Source organism: Mesoplodon bidens, assembly GCF_964165515.1.
Source record: "Mesoplodon bidens genome assembly, chromosome: 19".
Classification (NCBI taxonomy): Eukaryota; Metazoa; Chordata; class Mammalia; order Artiodactyla; family Ziphiidae; genus Mesoplodon; species Mesoplodon bidens.
This window is the reverse complement of record NC_138179.1, coordinates 43636456-43662312: the sequence shown is the minus strand read 5'-3', so window position 1 is coordinate 43662312 and position 25857 is coordinate 43636456. Positions and strand designations below refer to the sequence as shown.

General features: G+C 62.6%; 1 protein-coding gene across 4 annotated transcripts in view; it reads right to left on the bottom strand.

The window, feature by feature from the left end:
* The window catches only part of BAHCC1 (BAH domain and coiled-coil containing 1), a 56198-nt gene that overhangs the window by 25091 nt on the left and 5250 nt on the right, over positions 1-25857 (bottom strand). For all 4 annotated transcript variants that reach the window (XM_081219696.1, XM_081219697.1, XM_081219698.1 and 1 more), the window contains exons 2-3: positions 11223-11402; positions 1043-1165 (exon numbers count right to left, since the gene is read on the bottom strand). In XM_081219696.1, coding sequence (XP_081075822.1) covers positions 1043-1165; positions 11223-11402 — 303 coding nt within the window. The remainder of the gene's footprint in view (positions 1-1042; positions 1166-11222; positions 11403-25857) is intronic.

Sequence of the window (25857 nt, the reverse complement as noted above, 5' to 3'; positions counted from 1 at the left end):
TATCTGGGACCCCCCTGACCCTCATGCCCATTTCAGGTCTCCCGTGGGATCCCAAGTCCCCATTCAAGTCCATTATTTGTCATCTAAACACAGTAACTAACCCATAAGTCTCTCTGCCCCAGCTTCTTGGGCACCACCCCCGGAAGGTCTTTATAAAATGCAAATGAGATGTCACCCCACCAAGAAAAATCCTGGAGACAGGGCACCAAGGCCTCAGGCCACTCCCCACACCTGTCTCATCTCCAGGTGGCTACATCTCCCACAGGCTCCTTGAGGCTGGGCCTTTGCACACAGACGTGTGAGTGTGTGTGTGTGCATGGCGTGAGCATGCCCTCTTCATGGAATGCCCTCTCCATGGCTCCACCAACCCCACCTTCTCATCAGCAAAGCCTCAACCTCAGCATCCCCTCTCCAGCGACACCTCCTGCCAACAGGGTACGAGACGTTCCTCTGTCTGCTGGGCGCACACTATTGCCCCCCTTCCCTGATGCAGCCGCCACCCCTCCCCTGCCCTGTCTTGGCCTCAGGCCCTGGTGTGGGGTGGGTCCTGGGCCTCGTGTTGCCTAGCTTGGTGAGGCAGGAAGTACAGGCTTCTGGGGGCCTTCCCTACCCCCACCCGATGTCCCTGGGACCCCTGAGCTGCTGGGGTGGGGCAGGGGGTGCTACAGCGAAAGGCCAGGTGCTGAGGGACCTGGGTGCCACCCCTCAGGGCCACGGTTGTTTGCGATGCTTCCATCTGAGCCACGAGAGCTCAGGGAGCATGGCTGTGTTTTTAGCGAGCTCGCCTGACCCCGGCATGTAACCTGCTGCTTGGCTGTGGTCCTGGGCCCCGCAGTTCAAAGTCTCCAGGGGCCTGAGAAGCAGGCCCACCCTCCTCCAGCCCCTATCCCTGCCATGGCCTGAGACCTGGAGGTGAGGGTTCACCCAGGCTGGCCACCTTTACCTGGCACCCCAGAAGCCCCCAGCCCTGCCCTCCACCCCTCCAGGATGACCTGTGCCCCAGGCCCCACGCGATCCCTCACGGCCCCACGCCGGCACTTGCCTTTTTGGGTTCCATAGAAACGATGTTGCCCATAGAGAACATTGCTGTTTCCATGGTGATCCAAGTGGCTCATGGGTAGGAAGGTGGATGCCAGACTCCCTGAAAATCTGGGGTACCCTGGAGCTAGAGAAGCAAGGAGACAGCTGTAGAGGCACCTCCAGGCCCCAGGCTTGCACCCACCCTGACCCCAGGGAGGCGAGAAGCTGGCGGGCGGCCTGGGAGCGACGCCCCGTGGAGCCTGGTGCGTGTAGCCCGCCGGTGGGAAATCAACCCATCAATACATCATATTAACTCTGACTCGACTAATACCATCCCTCCGGTGTGGCACAAATTGAATTGCTGATGGGCTGGGGAGAGAGTGGAGGATGGAGGAGGGGGCCTTTGATTTCTCACCCAGCAGCACTTAGCAGTGCGGGAGCTTTGGGGCAGGGCAACAAAAGGGGCTCTGGAGAGCGTCTTGGGAGGAGGGAGACGCGGTGGTCACACGCAGTGGACAGAGGCCCTTGCAGCCCTGGCTGAGCTTCTGGCCAGGAGGGGCAGGGCTGGACACCACCTGGGCCTGCACCATCCATAGCCTCCAGGTGAGCACAGCTCTGGGGTCAGTGACCCACACCCCGGGGCTGACTTAGTTGGGTGTCACAGGCTTCTGCCTTGCTGGAGGCCGCAGGTATGGGGCTCTCCACCAGCCGGGCCTCCTCTGTGCTCTGAGATCTGCAAAAGGAGCTGGTGCCCAGCCATGGCAGCATCACCCCCAGGAGAGTTCCCTGCATTGGCCCCCAGCCTGAGACCCTCCCTGGAGCTTCCCAGTCACTCAAGCAGGCCTCCTCTCTCTGTCCCTCTGAGGGGCCTGGACTGTCCTCCTGGCCTGGCCCTGCCCAACACAGGAACACCAGCCACACCCTGGACCTCGCTCTGGCCACCTGGGACACACACCCTGCCCCCCAGGAGGGATGAAGACAGACAGAACTAACACTTGGCCGGGGAGGCCCATCCAGGCGCTGGCATCCTGGCCAGGCACATCCAGAGGAGGTGTGTCTATTGGATGCCCAGAGCTACCAGCCACTTGGAATGTGGCTCCTCACAGCTGGTCCTTCCCCACCAGGCCCAGCAGTGAGGGGTCAGGGGTGGGTGGAGGGCCTGCAGCTGGGATGGCTGAGTCAGCTGGGCTGGGGTGGGCAGGACGCTGTCTTACTCCACAACTCACACTTTGAGCTAATGCTCTGAACATTTTCCCCATGGAAAATGAGTCCCAGAAGAGTTTGTCTTGGGGACCCCATGATTGTCCCAAGAGTGACTGGCTGCTGGGAGCGGCTTCCCACCTGACTTCTGGGGCTCCTGGGCTTTGACGAGGGAGTAGGACTCACGGGGTCTCCCCAGGGAGCAGTGGCCTCAGGGACAGGGAGATGGAGGGGCTGGAGCAGGGCCCTGAGGCATCAGTCCCCGAGGGGAAGGCGCAGGTCGCAGGGCAAGTGTTTGAACAAGGTCACAACTGTGCCATGAAACAAGGGAGCTGCGAGCCCCACGCCTGGGGAGCAGGGGTGCCAGCGCCCCACTCAGTGCGTCGTGTTGAAGTTACGGGCGAGTCTGAGCCAGGGAGCTCCGTGTGAACCTGCGCAGTAACTGTTTCCCAAACTCCTTTTAGGATAGAAGCCCTTTGCTGTTTCAGTGGAACTCCTTGTGGCAACTCGTGGCCGCACGCTCCGCTCCACTCCACAGAATACACGAGACAAACACCTTTCCAGAAGGGGAGGCTCAGAGCCGTAGCACAGACCTCCAGGCCCCCAGGCCCTCAGAGGCTGGAGGCCAGCCTGCCATGTTGCTGCAGCTGTTGAGATGGAAAGTGAAGGTCGGCTCTGTCTCAGCGCTGGGGGCATCTGTGGGGGGGGCATGGGGGGCAGCCCTGGAGCTCACCGTGAGTATGGGGGGCCCAGAGGCCCCTTGGCAGGTCTGAGGCTGAGGGGCAGCTATGCCAGCATGGGTGGGGCTGTGGAACCCAGCTCAGAGGTAGAGATGGACGAGGAGCCCCAGGAGTATCACTCAGAATGGGAAATGGGCAGGCATCCAACAGGGACACCCTGGGATGCCCCAGGATCAAAGCCCCCAGTCCAAATGGCGCACCCTGCACCCTGATCCTGGCAGCCCCCTCAGCAGTAGCCACCGTTCAGCCCTAATGACGCAGAGTCATGTTCTGTAGCCCAGGGGGTCTGAGGTCAAGCTGTAGAACACTATCCCCAAGAGGTGCTCCATGCAAAACACGGCCCATTCGGAGGCTCTCCACCAGCACGCACGTTGTGAAAGCTCTGAGAAGTCCCAAGACGTCTCCCCACTGGGGGCTCACATCCCAGGCCCATCTGAGGACTCAGGGAAGGTGCCCACCGCCCCCCAGGCCTGTCCCCCTGCAGCCCCCTCCTGCGAGGGCACGGCTGAGTTCGGAGAGCCTGGCCAACTGGCCTGGCTTGTGTGCAGAGACACATCTGGAGCAGATGTTCCCTAGATTAAACTCAGCTCCTGGAAGACTTGACAAAAGCCGAGAGCCGGACGGGGGGTGGGGGCGGGCCGGGGCAGGGGGGCAGAGGCCTGTGTGTGTAGTATGGGGAGTGGTTAAACCACCACAGCTGTCCCCCTTTAATTGGCTGCTGTTAAATGTTTTACGGGGCCTCGTTTTGGTAAACAGAAGTCTGTAAATTCCTCCTTCCCAGACGCCGTTTCCCAGGCACAGACCCCCATGACCCCTCGGGAGGTCTGGGCCTCCCGCCCACCCGCCCTCCGGGGAGCAGGCATTCAGCTGACCAAGTGGTGGGCTCCTTCCTGCCACACCCTTTGGGGGCAGTGGGAGGGCGATGGCCATGCACGTCCTTCCACTTCTGACCCTGAGATGGTGGCCAGGGATGAGGGGACAGAAATCTACCAGGGGCCCTTCCCCCATCTCCAGCCTGCCTGAAGCCCCACCCTCTGGGACCCCAGAGGGGGAATTAAGGTTCAGGGAGGAAGGAGGAAGCAGCTGGGGGAGACGGAAGCAGCAGCAGAGGGGGCATGGGCCAGGGCTGAGTGGGGCGGCCGGGGCGAGTGTGAGGAAAGAGGCCCGGGTATCTGGGGTGGGGGGCAGAGAGGGAGGAAGGGGAGAAGTCCTTCCAGCCCAGCCACAGAAGGGACCCTTTCTTTTCCCAACAAGACTGTACTCTCTGAACTGAAGAAGAAAATAAAAAATGATTTTCATGAATCAGAGCAGCTGTTCTGAAACCAGAAGCCAGAAGCCAGAAGCCAGGGCCACTGCGTCCAGCCTAGGGGATGCCTGGTTCTCGAAGGGGCTTCTGCAGAGGAGAACGTGGTTGTAGTGCGGGGCTCTGGAGAGGGCTCAGGGAGCAGGGGATGGGTGTCAGAGTTCCTCTACCCAGTACTCTTTCAGGGGTGGTGTGGTCCAGAACCCTGTCATTCCCAGGCCCTCACACCCCTTGAGGTCGGGCTACTGTGATCACCCCAACTGACACGCGAGCCCACGCTGTATCCCTGGGCCCCGCTGCCCTCGGAGCCCTGGAGGCCCCTGGTGAGCTCCGGGGAGAGGCCCTGGGCCTCAGGGAACACCTCACTGAGGATGGCCCCCATCCTGGCCCCACGCTCTGAGTTGCCAGGAGACAACCCAATCCTGTGACATAGGTGGCAACGGAGGACAAAAGGTTGACGCCATCAGCACCTAATGAGGTGCAATGAAGTGGAAGCAGTCTTGAACTGGGCAGGGGCAGCACAGACCAGGTCCTTGGGCTGCTGGGACGCCCCGGCACCCCGCCCCCAGCATCCTCTATGGTGGGAGTGCTCCTGGCCAGGTCCTGGGGGAGGGGTGCATGGCCAGCCAACAGAGGACCAGAATCCCTGGTGGGGGGGGTCAGGTGACCTCCCACCACAGGGTCCCTCGAGATCCCTACCCTCAGGCCCACAGAACTCAGTGCAGATGCTGAAGGCTTAGCAAACTCTTCCAGGGGCCTGACGCACAGGGCTCTAATCACCCCCATGCTACCAGGGTCTTGCCCCAGCTCCCTGTACGCACACCCAAGAGGGCGAGGCCTTCTGCAAGGGATGCCCCCTGCCCCCCATGCCACCTTGACAAAGGCATTGCCACCCCCCTGGAGGCTCAAGTTGCTAGAAAGTTCTCCCCACCACTGAGCCCTGAGTTAAGGCCAGGGGCTGCAGGCGGGGTTCTGGCATCAGGTCCCAAGGGCAGCTGCCCACAACATGACTGGCTGAGCCCCCAACTCCTGGGGCCAGGAACCATCCTTTTACATAGCCAGCCATACTGGGCAGGCTCTGGGAAACCCGGATCGGACCATCTCAACTACCCATCTCCTCTGGGTCGGGGCCACCCTCCAGGGCTCAGCAGAGGCAAAAGCCCCTCTGGATAGAGCCCCACCAAACCACGCCATCCCCCCACCCACGTCCTGCCAGCCCTGACAGATCCCATCCTTTCTCTACCCACAGTGATCCCCGCAGACACCTAGGCAAACCACCCTTGCTCCTGGGGCCCTGCACACTCCTGTCATTTTGAATTCTGCCACACGTGCCAGGCTAGGGGCCCCGACCCAATGCCCAACACTAACTGGGTGCTGGCTCTCTCCCATGTGACACCCCTTTCACTCAGGGTGCCAATGGGTTTCGACTGTGGTGCGTAAGACTACTAAACGATAGTGACCACCCAGAATGCTGGATTAAGAAGGATTCTGAGGCTGCATCCACATGCAGTTTAGAAAGTGCTGCGATTGACTAATAATGTCTGCCCTGGGTACAGGAGGGGCATTGGCAGCAAGTTGGGAGGACGCTTGCCACCACCCCTGCTCTAGTATCTGAAGTGGGTAACCTTGCAACAGCCCCCTCCCCATGTCCTCCCTGTTCCTTGACAAACACTCCAGCTTCTGTCCATAAGCCCCCTCAGGCTCACACTCAGTGGTCAGAACCCGTGGGTGTCCAGGCTGTGCATCAAAGTGCAGCTCCCAGGATCGACCACCCTGGGCTTTGCTGGGAGGAGCCTAGTGAGACCCTTTCTGGGGCTGAAGGTGGCTTTGGAAGCTGGGCCCCTCAGGGAATGGCCAGGCCACAGCCTCTCACAGCTGGGGGCTGGGGTGGGGGCCTGAGGGTGGCACAGGATGATTCCTGTTCCACTCCATCCCATCAGAGTCGGCCCACCACGCACACACACTGACCCCCAGTCACCCCAGGTTTGGGCCTGGCAGCCTCGGTCTGTTCCCAGGCCGGGAGGAGTGGCTCAGAGCCGGGGGAAGGTGCCAGGCTGCCACGGGCACCTCTGGAACAAAAGCAGCGGGCAGCTAGCCCAGGAGCCAGGCGGTTGTGGACAGTCCTGGGCTCCTGGCACGTGCTGCGCAGGGAGGAGCTGGGCTCAGGCCGCACAGAGCAGAGATGCAGGGCTCGGCAGCAGTCCCTGCTGGCTGGGGAGGGTTGGGGCCCAGGGCTCGCTGCAGGACAAAAGATGGAGAAGATATCAGAATCTCAGAGCTTGGAGCTGGGAATAAGCTGGCATGACCCCCCAAACTCTCACGAACACCCCACTCAGCAGCTCTGACTGCCAGGGAGCTCAGCTGGAGGGAACCCTTACGCCATCCCTGCCCAGACCTCCTGCCCCTGGCTCTGCACCCTGCCTTCTTGCGCACTCCAAGCCCCGCCTCCCCCACCACCACCCCGGGGTGTCTAAGACACTGGGCTTGGGGCCACAGGAACAATGCAAGCCAGCCCCACACCCAGATGTGACACCAGGCCTCTCCAAGTCAGACCCAGGGCTGCCCACACACACCCCTGCTGCAAATGTCAGCCCAGGAAGGCACCAAGGCCCCCGGCCCAGCAGTGGACAGTTGCTACAGGGGACCTGCAAGGACAGAGGGGTCCCTGGAGGCTGGGACCCTGATGAGGAGGCGGGCTGAGGCAAGGCCAAGTGAGGGGCCAAGGTCACAGGGAGGGGGCAGGGAGGGCTGGCCCGAGAAGGCTCTGGAGGGGGTCAGAGGTCCAGACGGGACAGGCCTCCTTCTGGCTAAGACGAAGCTGGCGGGAGAGGGCCCATCTGGCAGGGCAGCCCTGATCCCCACATCTGGATCTGGGGAGCTCGGGCCCTTCCCCCATGCTGTCCCAAGATCTCAGAGGAGCCAGCTGCTCCCACTGACCCAGCTCCTCCCATCCAGCATGGGCAGGGACAGGTGGGCAGAGAGAGGGGTGCCGCTTAGACATGGGGGCATCTTCACTGGGCTGGGGCAAGTGATCGTCAGTGGTCCTGTGGGGGCAGATTCAGAGGCCATTTTGGCCACCAAGAAAACTGAGGCCAGGAGAAGGGGTTGGAGCTGCCAGGGTCTGGGGGAAAAGGACCAGGTCCAGGGCAGGGACCTGCCTCAGAGAAGGGCTGCTGGAGGGTTCCTCTAGACGGTGTCACCACACATAGATGGTGACACTGGCTGGGACCTTTGTCTCTCACACAGACATGCTCCCAGAAGCCCTGGTGAGCCCTGAAGCCTCAGAGGGGACAGAGGGGGACAGAGGGACAGCTGACAGGGCTCAGGGAAGCTGGGGGGCCGGGAACAGCGGGGAGTGCCCAGTGGCTCTTTGGTGCAGCCCCTGCCCTCACTGGAGGTCAGCCCAGCCTTGGATGGAGAAGTGGCTGCCGGGGCGGGTGCGGCTCTGACAAAGAGGCCAGCTAGGCTAACGGCCAGCGCTGGCACATGTGCCTGCTGCCTCTCGAGGCTCCCCCTCCAGGTGGCACAAGAGACCATGAGTAGCCCAGGCTGTGGGAGCACAGCAGCTCTGGCCCCCATCCCTCCCCAGCTGAACCCCCAGGAACAGAATCCCCTTTCATGGCCCTGTGGGTGGTCCCACCAGGCCGCCGGGGGTGGGGTAGGGAGGGAGGGGGCCAGGCTTGCTGACAATAGGACCAGCTGTGCTGCATCCCACCCCCGCTAGGACCCACCCAGGGCAGGCTGGCTGGACACTGGTTCACCCCTGCCTTGGGCCAGTTCCGCCGCCCACCCTTACCCCAGGCCCCAGAAGGGAAAGTCTAGTCTCTGGCAGGACCCCTCACTTGGGTGAACCTGGGGGGCCAGGAGGCCCAAGGGCTGGACAGACAAGCTCTGCCCCAGGCCAGATGTTCTTGGGCGGCTCCTCCAGCTCCGGGGTGCTTCTCCTGCATCCCAGCTGCTCCACCAGGGAAGCAGGAAGCTCTGGCCCCTGCTCGAGCAGTTGTCCCACAGATGGTGGATTGGGTCCACCCACGGAGAGCTGGGGGGTCCTGCCTGGAGTGGAAAGGCGCCTGGGCCCATACCCCTCCAGGCTCCCACTGACATCCCCCCAGCCCATCCTGGCCTCCTTGCCCTTAAGCTAAGAACCCCTTCAAGGGCCTAGCCCTGACCAGCCCCAGACTGGGGAGGGGGCGGCAAGCGGGCTTTGCCGGGCACCTGTCTTCCCACCCATCCTGGGGGTGGTGAAAGGATGAGGATGAGGTCAGACCTCTGAGCAGCCCGCCCAGGCAGCCCACCGTGCCTGCCGGCCCCCACTCTCCAGCCATGTCGCGTGCCCCCCGCCCACCTCTCCCCCCTTTCCCCTGAACACACACGGCAGAGAAACAGGCCCCGGCACGCAGGGAGCCAGCTGGCACCCAGTCAAACTAGCAGCCAGGCAAGCTGCCAGGGCAGCCAGCCAGCAAGCGCTGCCACTCGCCCCAGCCCCACCCGCCCGCCCGCCGGCCTTTACGCTGGGAGCTCACAGCGAGGCAGCCACACCACGTGGCCTGTCGGAGCAAGGCTGCAGAGGGCGGAGGGCAGGGGAACCCCGTAGGAAGGGGATCCCAGGCGGGGCAGCCTAACCGGAGGCAGAGAAGGGGAGAGTGTGAGGGGGAGACCGAGGCACAGGCCTGGGAGATGGTGTGGTCCCCAGGACAGATGCACTAGCTACCTCAGGTGGGACCCGGCAGGTTGGGGTGCTCTCCCCCGGGGCTGCTGCTCCCCCACACTCATCTTTAGCCCCGGATGGGCCCTGCTCCCCACCCACCCCGTGTTCCAGAGGCTGTGTTGAGGTGGGAGGCTCGGAGGCCCCATGTGCTTCCCCTTGTCCTGCATCCACCAGTGTTTGACCACTGAGCCCAGTGCCCCACACGCATGCCCTCCCCCGTGAGACCGTGGGCACGTCCAGCCTGAGGAGGACCCGGGGCTGTTTCAGGGCTGCTCAGGCTGCCCTCGCCTCGAAGCAGCTGCCTCCCCAACATGCAGGATGGGTAGGGTGGGTAGGGGGCCGGCACAGCCAGGGTGCTACCCCCACGCTGGTCCCACCCCACTGGGTGGTGACAACTGTCACTGCCAGGTGGCTCTGAGGCTGTGGCTGTGGGCAGCGGGGTGCCCCACAAGCAGCTCCGCCAAGGCAGCCGTTGGCCGGGGGAAGTGAGTGTCTGGAGGCCGTTGAGGGTGCTATCTGCAGGCTGCCTCCCACCCGCCTCTCTCCAGCAGCCCCCAGAGGGGCAAGACAGGGGCACCTTCTCCCCGGGGCCCAGGGCAGGTGGCACGGCCCACAAACTGCCCTCCTTGCCGGCAAGGTCCCCAAGGGTAGGCCGGAGTGGCGGGGGATTTATGTCTCCTGATGCAGAGCTCTGCCATCCCGACCCTGACCAGGGGCCACCGTTGCAGCCAGCCTGGCTGTGCCCACACACCTGTGGCTGGGCCGGGGCACGGCAGTGGCCATTAGTTCGGTCGAGGTGGTCCCACATGGCTCCTGTGGGCATCCCCTGCCCTCGCCACAGCAATCGGCCCTCTCCTCCCTCCCACAGACGTCCTGGGAGCCAGATGCTCCCACCAGGGCCAGGAGTGTGCCTGGCAGCCACAGAAGGCAGAAGGGCTGGAAAGAGCAGGGGAGCGAGGGGTGCAATGAGCTTGTGGGGTTCACCCGTGGCCGGCCCAGGAAGCCCCGAACCAGGGCCTGTTGCACCAGGTCTCCCCCTGGGAGGCTGCTAAGAGGCAGGGGTGGGAAGCAGGCAGCAGAGGTGTCTGGGCCAGGGAGCCTGCTCTGCCCACCTGGGTCCTCAGGGCCAGCCCGGCCTCCCCTCCACCGGGGAGGAGACTGCTCCTTATCGCCTGCCCAACATGTGCGCTCCACACGGCGTTTAAAGCCCAGATTATTTTAACAACTGTCCCTCACTCGTCACCTGTCCTGTTTGGAAAACAGCCCCTTTCTTGTTGCACAAAGAGAAGTTTCTCTCTCGCCCTCCAGCAGCACTGGGCGCTAATCTCCCTGCCTGGAACGCGGGTGGCAGCGGGCGCGGTGTGTGGGTCCACGTGCTCTGCAAACACAACGCCCGCTGCTCAGCAGTCATTGAGTTACGGCGGTGCCGGTGCCAGGAGCGGAGAGCCCTCTGTGCCCGCTGCCAACTGCAATTACCTCTCCGTGTGCCAGCCGCTGTCGGGTTTAACCCTTCCCACGCTGTGGTGGCCGAGCCAATACCAGCAACCTCGGTGGGGGCGGACACTGGGGCCCAGGGCCTCTGCCCACATCACAGTGCCCAGGGGCTGAGCGGACAGTGGGGAGCTGGGCAGTGGGGAGCTCTGTCCCTCCCTGGAAAAGCCGAGGGGAGCCCCAAGGTCCTAGAAGGGTCTGCAGGGGCCCTTCTGCCAGCTACGGGGCCTGAGACACGTATGAGGCACCTACTGTGTGTACGAGGCTGCAACCGAGGGGGAGGAAGGGGCCGGGAGGGGCTCTGTTCTCGGCCAGGCTCTCAGGGTGGCAGCCGGAGTTTGCTGACAGCTCTCTCCTCCCCACCCCTCCCTCCCAGCTGACACATCTGGAGCCCATGCCTCCCCGAGTCTAGGAGGTGGGCACAGCCCTGCCCGGCCAGCCCAGCTGTGTTCCACATTTCCTCGGCTCCCCAGAGCCTTCCTGGCCCCACCTCCTTCTTCCCTCTTTGCCCATCTCTGGTGCACATCTGGCCAGGATCACTGACTGGCGAGACTGGCCCCCTGTTTCCAACCAATTACCACCTCCCCCATGGGGGCTTCCTCAACAGGGAGGCAGCCCCTCGCCAGAGTGCTTGGCATGGTCTGCCGGCTGGCTCTTGCCAGCCACAGCGGGGGAGCCCTTTGCCTCACCACTGGCCCTGGGCACCACAGTCAGTGGCTCCAGCTGCGAGGTGCAGCTGGGAGTCCCGGCCCTGACTTACCTTCGTGGGAGTGGGAGAACCAGATCTGGGAGGTGGTGGGGTGGGAGCCACGGTAGGCCTGATCCGAGGGGGAGGGGTTGGGGCCACTGGGGTGCGCAGAGGCCGCTGAGCCCAGACTGCTGGTGAGGAAACTGCCCATGAAAGAGGAGGCCGGAGAGTTCCCCATCAGGCGGCTGCTGGCTGTGGACACAGAGGGGAAGAGTGAGTCTGGGCAGGGATAGCACTAAGAAGCCCTTCTCCAGGGCTGACTATCAGGGCCCAAGCTCCCTGGGCTTTTGTCTTCAAACAGCCAAGAAGCCAAGGTGGGAGAAGCTGCCGGCTCGGGCCCCTGAGGCCCTGACACCCTCTTGTTACTGCAAACCCCCCAAGAATGGCACTTTTGCCGAATCACCCACCTTCACCCCCACCCCCATCAACCAGGTGCCACGTACTGTGGGCCCCAGGGCCTGTAGGAAACAGGCAGCCCTGTGGGCGGGCCTTCGACTCAGAGGCTCTGGCTCTGACTCTCCCAGGCCAAGGCCTCTTAGCTGCCGGCAGACCTGCTAGAGTATACCTCCTGGATAGGTCCAGGATCAGCAGGTCCCGGCAGACTCTGCCCACCCCCTGGGTGGCACTGGGAGGGCCGGCCTTTCCCCCAGGCAGCCTCTTCAACCTTCTCCCCAGGTCCAGTTAACCACCTCATCAGACTGGGGTGCCCTCTCCCAGGTGAGCAAGAAAAGAAACCAAGGCAGAGGAAGAGAGACATGCGAGAGGAGCCTGAGGATGGAAGTGTCAGGATCTGCTTTAATGCCCCCAGGGTTTCTCAGGGTCAGGCCCTGACCGGCGGCATCGGGATGCAGGCAGTCACTTATGGTCCAGGACACTCTTGGCGTTTCCCCTGGCAGCCAGCCTCTCTAGCCTGCCCACCTGCACCCTCCGACACTGTATACCCTATCTGCCCAAGTCCAGTGGCCAAGGCCAGGATGATCAAGCCTCCCCAGGTTACCGTGGCGACCAGTGGATTGCATAGGAAGGACGTCCACAGAGCACTCTGCGCAGAGCAGCACCCGGTGCCTGGTGGGTGGTCTGGGCTGCACTGCTCAGCCCCCACCCCAGCAGGGCCCCCGGCACCTTGTCACCTCTACTCCATGGGCAGAGAGCCTAGCTTGGGACCATCCCAGGGGATGGGGAACAGGAACCTGGGGGCTCACCATCCCATTAGGCTGAGTGTAGGGGCCTGGCGGGGTTTGCAAGGGTTTGGGGGCCCCAGGAGGCTGCGGGCCCGGCCCAAGGTGAGTCAGGGCAGCTGTTTCCCTGCCCGGGAGGCAGGGGGAGTTTGTGAATTTGTGATGCCTCATCTAGCCTGGCTTGGCCCTGGGAGCTTCCCAGACACGGGGTGACTCAGCAGAGAGGCCGCACAGCCCTGAAGCGGGGGAGAGGGAGGGGCTGCCCCGCCGGGACCCTGGCAGCTCCCCTCCCCTTCCCTCCACTCCCGTGTGGGAATGAGACATGTGGACGAGAGAGGCCTCTCCTGGCCACAGGCCTCAGAGGAAGGGTCTGTGAGCGCTGCCGGGCACCAAGGTGTGAACTGACCTCTGTGGTGGGTATCAGGTCAAAGGGAGACCGTGAGAGGACCCAGGGGCAGGGGGCGAAGGTGCCCAGGAGCCAGGGACTTCCCAGACCGCAAGGCTGGGACTGCCATGGGCCCCGGCCAGACCACAGGCATGTCCAGCCAGGGGAGGGGACTCTGGGCTGGGAAGGGAAGTACTGGACTCCCAGGCGGGTGGGTAGAGCATGCAGGAGATGGAGGGCGGCCCCTGCTGTGCTCCAGGGACCCTGGAGGCAGAGGGCCATGCCTGTGGGATGACTGAGGCCTCTTCCTGCCTCGCCCAGGCCCACCCCATGTCCCCCAGGCCTTCCCACCCCCGCACCCTCCAAGGGAAGTCCCTCCGCCCTGCCCTTCCCGGGGACAGTGGGAAGCAACTGAGTCCAGGAGTCGGTCTGGATAAAGGATTTCTCCAGGAGCTTGGCCTGAGAACCTTGAGTTCTCCCACACCATGGCGGGCGGGGGCAGTGGGCAGGCTCCAGGCTGGGTGGAAGAAGCGGCCTGGCGTCCCATAGGGCCCTTCTGGTTTGAGGATCCAGGGAAACCGAGGCTCAGAGGCGGCCCCCTCACAGGGTCTCTCACACCTGGGGGCCCTGCACGGGCAGCAGGCCACCTCTGCAGACCCACCACCCGCACCCCCAAGGGCCACCCACCTGGGGCAGGGGCAGGTAGGGAGCAGGCCTGTGGCCCAGAGGGATGTCTGACCTGACTGGTCCCCTAAGCTGGAATTGGGGTGGGGGTAGGGGAGGCATGGGACTTCCTGCCCTCCTCCACCGGGAGACCGATCCTGGCCCTGGGTGGAGACTCTCACAGGTGCCTGCTTTGATACCATCCCAGAAGGGGGTCCCACTGCATGGGAGATTTGCGGGGCGGGGGGTGCTGCAGCTCAGCCAGCCCCAGCCCCGGCTCTACGGGGCAGGGGACAAACCAGTAACAGGTAGAGTTTCCTGCTGTGTGCCTACCTTGCCCCATGCCATCCAGTCTCCCAACTTGGGGGACCCTCTTGGGGCCCTTCCTGAGTCCATAATGAAGGAACCTCTGTCCCAGAGTGTGGGAAGTGAGCAAATGGGACAGCGCTCCAGCCCCACCCTCTGGCCTCGGTCCTGGGCTCTCCAGAGCCCCCCTTTGCTCCGAGCCTTCTGGGCTGCCCCTGCCGTTCCACCTCTCCCAGCCTCGTGGGCAGCTTGCAGCCCCCTGTGTCCTGCCTCAGGCTGGGCCATTTATCTGGGGGGGTCTTTTCCCTCCTTTTGTCTTTCATGTTGAAAACGGAAGAGGCTTGTCACATGAATATTATGTCTTTATATCTTCACTGTAAGACGTTCAAGTGATAGACACAACAAGGAAGGAAACAGAGGTCACGGGAGACCCCACTGCCCTGGGGCAGAGCCACACACGTGTCCCAGGGACCACCTTCTGGGCACTCACCCACTCGCCCTGGTGGGAGACCTGTGCAGGTACCCAGGTGGCCTCTCCTCCGAAAATCCCAGCCCACGGCAGCAGGTCCTGCCAAGGGCTCTCATACTCTCTGACCAGCAGGCCAGCCCTGGGGGATGCACGCTGGGCAGGTGCAAAGACAACTCCCTGACGGGACCCCCCAGCCTGGGCCCTGCACGATGGGGCTCCATGAGCCTTGCTCTGAAGGGGTCAGTCTCTCCCCCGCCATCCTGGGCTAGAAGTTTGGAAGCAGACAAAGTCCTACAGGCTTTGCTGGGCGGGCACTGCCATGGTGGGTGTGGGGGAGGGGACTGCTGGTACGCAGAGTCCCCCCATCTCCCCCAGCTGGCTCCTGACCCTCAGACAGAGCATGCGGGCTCCCGTGTCACTTCCACCTCCAAGGAGTTTGGCCATGGCACCGTGCCCAGCCAGCAGAGGCGTGGGCAGACCTGGCTGCCACCTCCCCAGCCCCCGCCCGCCGACCAGTAGCCAGGCCCAGACAGAGCCTGAGCAGAGGCGGCCTGGGCCCTGGCCAGGCCTGGAGCTGCACGGCCAAGTCTGGCCGGGAACTGGGCTGGAGGTTTCTTTCCTCTTGGCAAGGTCTTTGCCCATGGAGCGCTGTGGTTAGCAACCTGGGAGGGGACAGTGGGAGCCCCGAGCAGCAGGGAGGGCCAAAGGGGCTTTCAGCTCAGAGCCCCCGGGCTGGGAGCTCCGATCCTGGTGCGATCTGCACTAGCCCTTCTCACGGCAAGGGCTTTATGAACCTTGTATCAATTCAGGTCTTCGCGATCCCAGGTGGCGGTCCCACCACGGGGCTGACAAAGGAATGGGCATCATCCATGTTGGCCCCACGGGCCCAAGTGCTCGGGCTGGGGTTTGGATGAGGCTTGTCCACTCCAAGGCTGCCCTGGCCCCTCCAGTGAGCATGGTCACGGTGGCCAGTGCCCTGCGTCCTCTGCAGGCTCTCATCACAGCGGTCTGGCCAAGTTTAGCATCCTCTTGGGACAGGGACCCGAATGCTGTGCGAGGTGTCAGCAAGGCCACTGAGGCAGGCCATTCTGTACTACGCACCAGCCCCCAGCTGGCCATCCCCACTGCCCGGCTAGCCCAATCCAGGGTTTGCAGCCCCAGACACAGGGCTCCAGCCCCAACTCCAGCGCTGCCTCAGCACTGCCTAGGACACCACAGAGGCCTGGCCCGGGTGCCGGGCTGGCTGAGAAAACCACTCCGGAAGCCAGAATGCCCAGGAGGGCTGGTTGACACCCCCCACCCACTGCCATGGCCCAGTTCCTCAGGCCAGGCCCCCACCCCCGGAGGCCCAACCTTTCCCACGCTCCAAGGCCCAGACAACCTGGACCGGGAGACAGGCCGTACCTGGACCCTGGCTGTGTGGCTACTTCCCTCCCAGCTGCCCCAGCTGGATGCAGCCGGGCGGGAATGCCCTGACCACTAAGCCCAGCCTTTGCTCACAGGGTCTCTGTGTGCTGGCCGTGGTAGAGGTGACCGCACATGCCCAGGCAAAACCAGGGGGAGGGGCCTTCCTCTGTCAACCTGTGCCAGGCCCACCTGCTGCAGCCAAGACGGTCAACAGATGTTGGGCAGGCCCGAGGGGTGCTGAGGGTGTTCCTGCCTTGGAGCCCATGTGCTACCCTGGGGAGCCTCCAGTCCAGGGAGGGGCTGACTGGCAGCAAAGCCCCCAGAGCGCGAGGGGCTGGCACACCAGAGGCCAGGTCCGGAGCCCTGGACAGCCAGGTGCGCACTGTGCCTGCTCATCCCCTCTCCCTCCAGCCTCCACCTTCCCGCCAGGCTGACAGAGGGACAGAGAAGGGCCTCAGAGAGCTGGGGAGAGCGAGCGGGAGCGCAGAGCTACAGCAGAATGAGCATTTGTTTTGACTTAAGTGAGCTACCTTTTCTGGAAACGGTGAAACGGGTTGTAAAAAACAAAAAACAAAAAGGGCCTCGTTGCGATGGCTGGCGGCTGCTGCTGAGAAGCCAGCCCCTTCCCAGGCTCTCCTGATGCTTCTGGAGGCCCAGCTGACAGGCTGCTGGCACCGGGCTCCCCAGCTCTGCGTCTGGCGGCTGCACCCTCCGCCCGGAACAGCTCCCACCCTCCTGCTCACACCTGCTCAGGCTCCCCACCGCCTCCAGCCCCCTGCAGAGCCTGCCTGGGCGTGGCGACACCCAGCTCCCCTGAGGCCATCCCTGGGTCTCCCTCAGGACACCAGGGGCGGCTGAGGGATGGGTGGCCTGCAGCCCCCTGCAGAGCCTGCCTGGGCGTGGCGACACCCAGCTCCCCTGAGGCCATCCCTGGGTCTCCCTCAGGACACCAGGGGCGGCTGAGGGATGGGTGGCCTGCCTAGGAGGCCAAAGTGCCCCTCTGGTGCTGGGCCAGGCTCCAGAGGGAGCGGACTGGAGAAGAGGAGGCAGGAAGGGTAACAGCCCACTGCGTGGACCGGCCCACATTCCTCTCATTCCAGGAGAGGGAGGGGAGGGAGGATGTCCACCCTGGGTGTCCGCGTGGACGGGGGGTGGAGAAGCTTCAGTCCAGCCTGCTCGAAGGCAGGTGGGCGTCCATCTGTCTGACCACCCAGGAGAAGAATGGGGGGAGGGGGACAGGGATGGGGATACCAGGCTCTGGGGGGAGGGGCCGCTTTGGACTGCCCCACAGGAAACCCAAAGTGGCCACAGCAGGGGCCATAGAGGCTGCACCACACCACCGGCCACCAGACCCACTCTAGGTGTACACGGGTTTGCAAGCTCAATTCCTGATGCCACCAGGGACACTCCCTGCTGGGCTGGAACCCACCAGTGGCCCAGGCATGAGATAATGTGTGTGCCTGTGTGTGTGTCTGTGCACAGGGGCACAGAGGCAGCGAAGGGACTATGTGTGGGCACTCAGGGTGTGTCTGGGTGTGTGTGCATGGCTGAGTGTGCATGTGGGCAATGGCCGTGCACACAGGCACAGATGTGCATGCAGGTCTGGGGCAGAGGCTCCGAGGGTGCACTCTGGACATGGGTGTGCACGCCTGGCTCCGAGTGTGCGCAAGGTGGTGACTTGTTCTTGTGTGAGGGAGTCACACACGGGCTGAGCCGGCCCTGAGGGACGCTGCTTCCCAGGGTCACACTGCCACCAAACCGATCTCCTTCCTGGCCCAGACTCTGAAAAAGGCTCCTGGCCTTTAATCCTGTCTGATGCCTGTGGTGGCAGGCGAGAGACACCAGGACACCCCCACTCCTTCTCCACCCTGGGGGGCACATCCAGCTTACTCACGGTGGAAGGGGAATGCCAGCCTCAAGCCTATACCAAGCTGCAGCACCAAGACCCCTGAACCCCTCCTGCCTGGGAGTTGGCCCCCTCCCCAGCCCAGCTGCTCAGCCCCCAGCCACCTGGACCTGAAAGTGGGTCCAGCGGTTGTGTGGATTCTGGGGGCAGCTGGCAGGTCACGTGGCTGGGGCCATCTCCCCACAGACAGCCCGATTCCTCTGTGGTGGAGAAGCAGCTCAGAAGCCCCCTCCGATCTGGGACCCCCTCCGGGCAGGGCCAGCCTCACCAGGCAGGCTCTCCAGGACCCAGAAATTATTGGGATCTGGGGCGGTCCCCTCCAGCCACAAACCGATGGCCTCCAGATGTCGGCATGTCTGACCCCCCTCACTCACTTGGTCTCACCGGACACGGAGCCTGCCCTGCTTCAAGCCACCCCCTGTTGCCACAGTCCCAGAGTCCCTGAGGATGCCACCCAATGACCCCAGCTGCCATCCACAGCCCCGAGAAGACAGAGGAACAAGAAGAGGAGGCCGAGACAGGCACGGGGAGGAAGGAAGGACAGAAGAGAAGGAAGAGGCTGGAGGCAGGAAGAGACAGCTGCAGCCGTGGGAGAGGGGGTGCTGGTGGGGGAGGGGCGTGGGGCGGCAGCAGTGGGGGCAGAATGTGAGCCTCCGCCAGCCCAGCCCTGGGACGCGGGGGCGGCCCCGGTGAGGGGTGCCCGCCCAGAATCATGAGTGCGTCACAGGGGAAGCCCCTCTCTGCTGGTCCAGGAGAACCTTCCAGAAGACCCGGTTGGCCCAAAGGCAGTGTCTCACAGGCCATAATAGGAAAACTCTGTGGTTGTTGAGCCACCAGGCCCACAAATATAGAGGCAATGATGACAGGGGACGGGCCCAACCACCAACAGCCCAGAACTAATAAAAGAAAAGGAAAACCGGATATAAGTCTGGTTCTTATTAAAAGGGTAAATTTAGCCTTTTGGCTAGGCGGGGAGTGCGGGGTGGCCAACACTCCCCACCAGGGCCGCCTCGGACTCTGGCCGAGAGTGACTCAGAGGGCTGTCCCCCACCCCCTCCTGTTCTTCACACCTTCTGGGGTCTCTGCCTCCCTTCCCTCTCACACCCTCCCTGGCGAGTGACCAGCACTCCCCCTCCAGGACGCCCCTGAAGGCCGGCAAACAGGCAGGGGGTGGGGGGGTGTGCAGGGAGGTGACCAGGGCTGGTCGGCGCCACCCCCTCCAAACCCCGCCAGCTGGAGGAGCATCCTCAGCCAAAGCAAGGCTTCCCTTCACACCATCTTGAAATAAGCCAGCTGCAAGGAGACAAACGCCCTAGTGGTTGTAGTCCAGTGCAGACATCAGGGTGCACACTCACGCCCTAGCCCCACTGGTCCCCTCAGAGGGAGAGCCCATCTGGACAAGGTCGGAGGTGCCCACCCCGCTCTCCTGCACCCCATCCCCTGGACCCAGGCACCCAGCACCTCGAGCTGGCCTGAACACGCTTCTTTCTCAGCTGTGGGCAGGCAGGGGAAGAGGGCAGACAACACTCCCAATTCATTCCCAGCAGATGGGGGGGTGCCCTGTGCTTCTCCAGGCAGAGACCTCCAAGGAGCCCACATTCTGGAATTCCTGACAGGCCACCCTCTGCACCCATCCCTGCCTCTGAGGCTCTCAGCAGACCTGCCCTCCCAACCCGACTCTAATGTCTGTGACCAGAAGCAGGAAAAGGCCTGGCACCGGGGCTGCCCACCGCTCCTGGAGGGAGGAGCATTCGGGGGGCAGCCCGCTGGGGAGCAGGGATCCCCCACAGTGTGCTCCTGGGGGCAGCGCTGCACCCCCATAAGAAGGGAGATGGGGTGGGGGCAGGATGCACCCAGGGCTCTGTATCCTTGTAGTTTCTTCTAACAGCGCTGCTTTGACAAAGCACCCCACTTCCTTCAAAGAATGGAGATAAAATATTTTAATTTCTAAAGACGGTGAGTATAAGTAGGGAGAAAACCTCAATTCTCTGACGTAAAACTACGGTGTTTCTGGGAACTCTTGAAGTGAACAGGGCAAGGAGAGCTGTTTCTGGGGTGAAGTGCACCCCACTGGTCTGGGGGTCCCAAATGGGGATGGAGTGCCAGCCAGCCCAGGGGAGCCAGCGGGGAACCAGCCTCGGGGCAGCACAGCAAGAGTTCCCAGCGGAGAGAAGACCCCTGCCCCATGCAGCTCACCCACCCTGGGCACCCAGCCCTGTGCTCCCCCAGCCCCACCCCATGCCAGGGGAGGGGGGGCTCAGGCAGAGAACCAGCCTTGGACCTCCAGCCCAGAAGCCTGTGCTCCTGGGTGGCTCCCGATGTGACCACAGAGCAAGCAAGTGGCCTTGCTGAGCCTCCACCTGGACCCCACCTGCCTCAGGGCCAGGGGGCAGCAGGGGACTCGGCCCTGAGCCTGAGGACTGACCCCTCACCCGATTCACATGCTGGGCTCCGACCAAGTGTCGTGTGTGGAAAAGGCTCTGCTGCCAGAGCAGGGGAGGGGGCTCTGGGCTGGGCTGCCCCGGTGGAATGAGGTCTCCAAAGGGTGCCCCCCACACAGTCTAGAGACCTCAAGATGCACCACGCCCTCCGGCCACCTGGTCCAGCGGCCAGGCCCCGGGCCAGCTGACTGCTCCCGAGAGGGACCCAGGGCCTGGTGGGGCTGCCCTGAATCTCCATCAGCTCCAGGCAGTCCAGGAAGAGTACCCAGGTAAGCCCGGGGCACCTGCTGACCTCACTAGGGCAGGCAGCTGGCATGGGAACATCGGAAGAAAGTGCTGCCCAGACCGGACAGCACAAACGTCCTTGTCACCCAAGCCACAGACTGGGCCCTGAGCTCCGTCCAGAGCATGAAATTCTAACCCAGCTCATTCGTTAGACCAACAGTTACTGAGTGGCTGCAGTGTGCAGGGTCACTCACCCTCACCCTGGAATCCGAGGAAGTCACAGGCTGCCCGGGCACCCTGGCTTCCAACAATAGCCCTCGGACCTCTTGGGGACCCACACTGCCTTGCGCAGCTGCTTGGGGCCGTCTCACTGGCCTGTATCTTGGAGCAGATGTTTGACAGGTGGAAAGATGACGCTGCTCGTGTGCACCTTCCCAACTTTTCTTGATTTTATCTGTATTCATACTCGTTAAGGGCTTTTTAAGATTTCGCCTAAAGAAGCATTACAATTTAATTTAGATTTAATTTTAATATTAATTTAAAACAAATTAAAAGCTTATTTTTAGGAGACCCAAAGGGATGCAAAATGTCTCAAAAAGGGGACTGGCTTCAGGCAAATTGCCCTCAAGTGACCTGCTGGCCAGGCCTGTGGAAGGCCAGTTGGACAGGGCAGCTGCCTCACCAGGCAAACGGGCAAGTCCTGGGGGACCACAGGTCCGGCTCCTTCCCCTGCATCCTGTGTAGGGCGAGGAAGGCTGTGCACACAGGCCGTGGACTGCTGAGGCCAGGAGGCGGGCGGGAGCCCCGGTCCTGCCCTCATCGCGTGCATGTCCAAGACCGGGTCCTGAATCCCCACCTGCCGGCCGCCAGGACCCTATAGGGAGTGATGGGAAGAGGCATCAAGGGCCTGTGCCCCACTGAGTACAAAGTGCAGGGATGTGAGCGCTGCCTGGGGGAGAGAAGCGACCAGGATCTGGAGAGGCAGGGCTTGTGGGAAAGAGCCTCCACGAGATGTGCAGGCCGGGGTGTGCCACTAACTGCCACCAGCCCCGGGCAGCCACGCACTCCTCCCAGGCTGGGCACTGAGGCCAAAACCAGGAGCGGCTCCTAAGCCTCCTGGTGTGTAAATGCTGGAAAGCAGAGTGGTGCAGCGAGCGGGCCCCACCTGGCAACAAACACAATGCTCCAGTGCCTGCAGCGCCTCGCTGCCATGCCTGCCTGCCCGGGATGGAGATGGAGCAGACGGCGAGGGGCCGCAGCCCTGCTCCCTCATCTCTCCTGTGCCCTCATTTCCCTTTTGTTGGTTGCCCCCCCAGCCCCTGCCTATGCAGCCACCCACACAGCCACCACAGAAGGGAGGGGAGGGGAGCGGGCAGCTCTCCCCCAGCGTCTGTCCCCCCTCACCCACCAGGCCCTAAGGCCCAGGTGAAGCCGCTGGCTTCTGCCCTCCAATCTATCGTAGGTGCCCCACCACACATGTTGACGGTGAGGGAGTCACCTGCAGGGGCCAGTCAAGGGACAGGCAGAAAGTGGTCCCACCCAGTGCCCAGCTCCTGCACCACCAGGTCCCTCCTTTACTGCAGGGGGAGGGGGCAGCGGTGTCTCCGCAGGGACAGTCCCGTCCTGAGCCTTGTTCTATCTCCATTGGTCCCCCTCTCCACTGCACAACCTCACACGTGCGCCCAGAGGCCAGCCTGCATGCCACAAGGATGACGCTGGGCCGCACTGCCCAGTGGACCTCTCACTGCCACCCCCTCACCCCGTCACTGGGTGTGACACTAAGAAGGAGGGGACTGTCCTCTCTGCCAATCTTTTTAGCTCTGACACCTCTTTTAAATGGAGTGCACACAGTCTGGGAGCCTCTGCGGACGACAGAAGATGCTTCTGGAAGGTAAGGAGATGCTGACCTGGCCCCTGGGAGGTGGCCACACAGGCTGGAGACACTGCCCACGTGAATGTCCCCATGTATGTGTGGTCGGGTGTCGGGCGGGCATCTCGGTTTTTAGTGAACCGACCAGGGCCAATTCAGACTCTGGTGTCTCCTGCCCTTCTCTTCCTCACTGAGGTTCTCCCAGAGGGTTATTGTCTCGATTTTCCAGTGTGGGGTCAAAATTGCAGGAGAAAAAAAATGAACAGGGCTCTTTTCATGTCCACAGGCACGTGCGTGCTTTACCCAAGTGTGGACAGGCACGCACACCCCGTCTCGGCCCCAGCCATCCTGCACGGGAGGGAGGCCAGCAACGGCCAGGCCCAGCTCTGGGGGAACAAAGGGATGGAGGGCACAGACACCCAGACTCAGGACGCTGGGGTCCCACGGGGAAGGTGGCCCTGTGTGGAGAAGGACGGGGGTGCTGCAAGGCCTGGGGGGACAGACTGCCAAGGGCGGTCAGGGCTGGATGTCATGGACCATGCGGGTGGAGCCTGGGCACTGGTGGCTGTAGGGGCTGCCCAGGTGGGGAGACTCCAGGAGGGACAGGGGAAGGGGAGCAGAGAAGGTACCTGGGGCAGCAAAGAGGGGAGTACAGGTGGCCAGAGCCTGTGGGTGGCTTGGCACATGTGCTGAGTTTTTGGAACCTTCGGGGACAGTGATATGACAAGCGTGGTAGGTGGGAGCTGACCTAAGGTGTAGGGGGCTTGGGTAAGGGAGGCCCCAAGGGAAGGAGGAGCAGGGCTGAAGGCTCAGACAGGCTTGGGGCTGACCTGCAGGTAGAGGCAGAGCAGGGAAGCTGACCGGCACCTCCTGGAAGAATTGAATGTGGGGACAGCTTCATCTGAAGCAGAAACCTGGGGCGGGTGCTGGGAAAGGACCAGCTCCAGTTCAGCAGAAGCCAGAGGATGGGTTCCACAGTGACACAGTGAGGAAGGGGGCTGAAGCAGGGGCGGGCAGCTCACCAGCACCAAGCCCTGCACATCAGGCCCTGAGTCTGCCACCGCGGGTCACTGGGGACCTTCAGGCTCCATCCCCGGCAGGTGGCCAGGAGCTGAAGGATGGAGCAGGTGGCGGGAAGTGGAGACAGATCAGAACGCACATTCCGATCGCGGGGCGGGCTGGCTCTCCCAGGGGCCAACTGGGATGTGATTCCTTGAAGGCCAGTTGTGAGTGTCCGTGAGCAGGTGTCTGCATGAGTGTGAGCAGGTGTGGGTGTAAGGACATGCCTGGGGGTGTGAGCACACGTGAGCAGGTGTGACCTGTGTCCATTCACTGTGGGCTCATGTGAGCTCAGCCAGTTAATGCACTGGAGGGCCTGTGGGGACATTGGGGTCTGCAGGGTAGATCTGTGCCTCTGCCCCCAAAGGGGACACGGGCTGAGCCAGGCAGCAATGCCTGTGCTGAGACGGAGCCTGCCACAGGGTGCTGTGAGATGCTCGTGAGATGCTGGCGGACAGCAGCCTGGCAGTGCAGCCCCTTCCCCACACCCCCACCGCGTCTCCACCCTGGGTTCCGCCCCTTGGTTGTACCCAAACTGCCTTCTTTTCACCCCCATCCAGCTGTGCTCCCAGCATGCCTGCCTTGATGGTGGGGGGCCCTGCCTGGTCTGGCTCTGTGATGATGGGGCCATGGTGCCCTCCCCAGAGTTGCCTTCAGAAGGAAGTCCCAGGGAAGAAAGGCTCTGGCTTCCCTGAAGGAGGAGCAAAGGGATCCAGCAAAGACTGCCTTTTCCCAAGAAGATGGCAGAGGGTGGTTTAGTTATTAAACCACCACTAAAATGTGGCTGATGAGTCCCTCTTACTTGGTGAGGTTCCCCAAGAAGACACCGGCCCAGGCCACCCTTGGGGACCCCAGCCTACTGCTCAGAGGCCTCTCTCAGCAGCACACCTATCCTCTGCCCCTCCCCTGCATTTCTGGTAATTTCTAGAGGAAACCAAGTTCCTATACTTGGATGAAGCAGGGCTGCTTTAACTTTCCTTCCGGTTCCAGGCACACAGTGGGTCCCCCCTTCCCCAGCCTCAAAAGTCTTTGGAACTAAAGACACTGGACTCTTTGTTGGGGGCCCTGGGGGAGGGGAGAGGGGGCAGGGAACCCAACCCACCTGTTCATTCCTTCCTCCCCCTCCCCCACCCTAGGTCAGAAGGAAAAAAAAAAAAAGCTTCCTGGCTGATCCAATCTGGAACCTAATCGTCTGGACAGCTGCAGCAGCCCTCAGATGCCAGCCCGGCTGGCTCCCAGCTTGGGCACTGGATGCCTCTCCGCCAGGCCCGCAGCCTGCTGCAAACCCACACCAATCCCATAAGCGGGGAGGGGGCAACCCCCACCCGGCGCCCCCCTACCTCCTCTAAGCCCACACCCAGTTCCCACCGACCCGTCCCCGTCCTCCAGTGGCAGCTGCTGGCAGGGCCACAGGAGGCAGTAATATTATATATTACAACAAACAGGGGCGGCCCACTGACAAATAGGCCTGCATGATCTAAATGGTATATTATCCCATAAAAACGTCATCGGGCAGGGCGTCAAAGCCGAGACGGAGCAGCAGCCTTGGAGTGCGGGCTGCAAAACCCGAACCTTCCTTGGCGTGGCCCGGAGCTTTGGGGACATGTTCTAGACAGAGCATGCTGGTTGTAATTTTGTTGTTTGCTTTTAATCTGGAGTCTTTGGTGGGAGAAAGGAGGTCCCAGAGGTTAATGGGGACAGGGGAACCCCAGGGAGCCATCCCCTGGCAGGCAAGGCAGGAGGAAGCCCTGCAGTGCAAGTCACCTACTGCCAAACAGACAGGGCACATGCTGCACCCCAAAGCCCTGAGGTCGGCCTCAGCTCGAGAGCTGTGGCACAAGTCCCAGCAAAGACCTCCGACGGGGGCCTTTCCCAAGGGGTGCCCACCTCTCCAGGAGGCTGTCGGGAGTGGCAGGAGTGAGAACTTTCTCTGGATGGGTGATGATGGGCTAGGCCTTCCTTCCAGAGGGGCTAAGGCAGCACCCCCGTCCTGGGGGGATGGTTTCTATTCATCAGAAGTCATCCAGGGTGGATGCTGGTCAATACGGCATTGATAGGGCTTACTGCCTCCTGTCAGTGGGAGGCTGGGGAGTGGGGCACCGCCCCAAAGTCTGTGCAGGGTTTTCTCATGGGACTCTAGGCAGAGATGCCCTGATGCCACCCAGGTGGAGTCCCCACATCCCTTCCAAGCTGACCCTTTGCCAGTGTGACCAGGGCCCCTCTGAGAAGGCCACGTGCAATGAGCTGAGATCAGGGCATATGGTGGGAATCCCCCTGGGACTCTGGCCACGCCAATCAAGGCAGCTGCCCTCTGCACAGGGTGTCCCTGGGGCAGAGGGGCAGCTCCCATCTTTTGGGGCCTATATTCAGATATTTGTGGTAGGGAGGAAGCCAGGCAGGGCCCAGAGGCCTCTTTCAGGAGGAAGGGCAAGGGGTTACTGGAGGTGGCAACCAAGGCCCCCTTCTGCCCAGAAAGCACTCATCCCCAGTGGCACTGGCTGAACTCTTATCTGAGCTTGGGAATTCCCAGCTCAGGGCTGGTCCCAGGCTCAGACCCTGGAGCTAGACCAGGAGCATTCTGGGAAGTGTAGTCCTTTGGGAGTTGGGAAGGCCTGCTGGGATTTCCGGGGGCGTCTCATCAAGAGCAAGCAAGAGGACAGAGCAAAGGAGGTTACCCTGACTGTAATCCCAAGGTGGAAGTTTGACATTCCTGGGAAATGGCTGAACTTAAGACATCT